The following is a 2,500-nucleotide window of genomic DNA, read 5'->3' as shown; positions in this document are numbered from 1 at the left end:
GATATTAAATTAGTTGGTCTTAAATATAGTCTTATATATATAGTAGCAATATATTGGATATACTGTATCTACTATTAGAAGATAAGGCATTAGATAGTCAATTGAATATAAATTTTTTTCTTCTAGGCCTAAGAGCTTAGGTATTAAAAGCAAAACACATACACACATAACAACAACAACAACAAAAATTATTGAAAGTATTCAGAAATAATATATATATATAAAGAGTGGGTGAGTGAGTGAGTGAGTGAAAGACTTGAGATTCACTTTTTGTTTGTCTTAAAAACATATATAAAAAAAGAAAGAGAGTTAGAAAGAGAGTTAGAAAGAGAGTTAGAAAGAGAGAGAGAGAGAATTAGAGAGAGAGAGAGAGAGAGAGAGAGAGAGAGAGAGAGAGAGAGAGATGAGTTGAGACTAAATCCCTAACCCTAAGAGTCAGTCAGTGCCTGAGCTGAGCACAGATGCTAATCCCCTTACCAGTAGTAGTAGTAGTAGTAGTAGTAGTAGTAGTAGTAGTAGTCTATATGTCTTTCATTCAAACTTATAACTAACAACTTCAATGTACAGTATATGTATGTAATACTGTAATAGTTGTTTTATATAACTGTGGAGAATGCATAGCACCGTATAGTTGTGCATACATGCCCCGGTGCCTCAGCAATCCCTGTGCTAAAAAAATAAATGTATATACGTTTATACTGTATATACAATATATATATATATACAGTATATATATATAGTCTAACATTTAGTTAAGAAGTTTTTCCTGTGCTTTATATTATTATCTCATTTTAGTTCAGCTTTTTTTCTCTCATCTCATCTTAACTCAACTCTCTCTCTCTCTCTCTCTCTCTCTCTCTCTCTCTCTCTCTCTCTCTCTCTCAGTCATTGCAAGTCTTTTATTTTCGCCAGAAATATATTATATATATAGATATATATACTTTCATTTGTTGTCTATTTTTTTAAGTATTACTACTATTTGAATGAATCTCTTTTCTCTAAATAAGCTTTTCTGTTCATCAATTGATTAGTTAGTCTCTCTCTCTCTCTCTCTCTCTCTCTCTCTCTCTCTCTCTGTATACTACTATATGTTTCAGTGAATTGTATTGACGACACACACACACACACACACACACACACACACACACGATATATATACCAGTGCTCGGTATTATAGTTAGTATAGCAATAGTAGTAGTAGTAGTAGTAGTAGTTATACCTCTAAATACTATATACAGAGAATAAAGTTTAACTTTTATACTTAAATACCGTATTATTATTATTATTATATAAAAATAACTGTTAATATGTTAGCGATGAGTGCATATACAGCATAACAGATATATATATACTTTAGATACAGTATATACTGTTTTACAAGACAACATACATGAGCTCCGGAGATACATACAGCTATATATTTCTATATATAGGATTGGATTGGATAGTATATACAGAGCACATACCTAAAGCACTATTAGTTTTGACAACCGGCAGTATAATGAGGCCGTCATCGCTAATCCATAGAGAAACTTCATATAAATGCTGTACAAAATGACAGTGCAATATGACATCCGATCCCATACTGACACTGCTGTCCACATTACGTACGTCTACCGGCTGTTTGTCGATCACTATAGAAATAATAATAATATTATTTAGTTATTAATAAATAAAACAACAAAAATTATATGATATTATATAGTATTTACTTATGATATGTTAGGGATTAAACTATATGTTATTATTATTATTATTATTATTATTATTATTATTATTATTATTATTATTATTATTAATACAATACTAATATAATATAGTGTATTATTAGACAGTAATATAAGATAATTAAAATAAATAAAATGTTTAATACTTATTAATAATACTTTTAGTAATAACTAAAAGTTGACTAATTATAATATATAAAAATTTTTGTGAATTTAATTTTTTTTAGTAAAAAACTTGACACATAATTATTAAATAAAATGAACTTGTACAAAAAAATTGTTATCAAAAATATCAACTATTAATTAAAAMATAATTTATTTATTTTTTAATTAATATTTAGTGTATACTTTATATTGTAGTTATAAATATGTAAAAAATTAATATTCATAATTATAGACACATTAGTTATTAGTTATTATTATTATTACTAATAATATATTTATAATAAAATTTATAGTAAATAATTTATAAAATTTTTGAAAATAATTATTATTATTATTAATTKGTATTAACAAAATTACTAAATAAAAAAAATTAATTCACTATTTAATAAATTTAATTTAGTAMAACAAAAACAACATTTGATATATTTTTWAAAAAAATATATATCAATAGATATAAAATATAATATTATTTTATATAATAAAATAACTAACCAAAATACACTAAAATTAACTTTAATGTTGCGCTTCAATAAACATAACATAGTTGACCTACCAGTCCCCCCATACATACACACATTCATACATACACACATTCATACATACACACT

At 25.6% G+C, this 2,500-nt stretch overlaps 1 protein-coding gene across 1 annotated transcript in view; it reads right to left on the bottom strand.

Moving 5' to 3' along the window:
• Window positions 1–2,500, bottom strand: part of LOC128957175 (cell adhesion molecule DSCAM-like) — a 54,695-nt gene that overhangs the window by 31,565 nt on the left and 20,630 nt on the right. The window contains exon 2 of the mRNA XM_054302896.1: window positions 1,467–1,634. Within this exon, the coding sequence (XP_054158871.1) occupies window positions 1,467–1,634 (168 nt within the window). The remainder of the gene's footprint in view (window positions 1–1,466; window positions 1,635–2,500) is intronic.

Source organism: Oppia nitens, unplaced genomic scaffold (assembly GCF_028296485.1).
Source record: "Oppia nitens isolate AA-2021 unplaced genomic scaffold, nextdenovo-longstitch-racon4-pilon3 scaffold38_pilon_pilon_pilon, whole genome shotgun sequence".
Taxonomy (NCBI): Eukaryota; Metazoa; Arthropoda; class Arachnida; order Sarcoptiformes; family Oppiidae; genus Oppia; species Oppia nitens.
The sequence above is the reverse complement of the archived record's forward strand: the minus strand, read 5'-3'. Positions and strand labels throughout refer to the sequence as shown.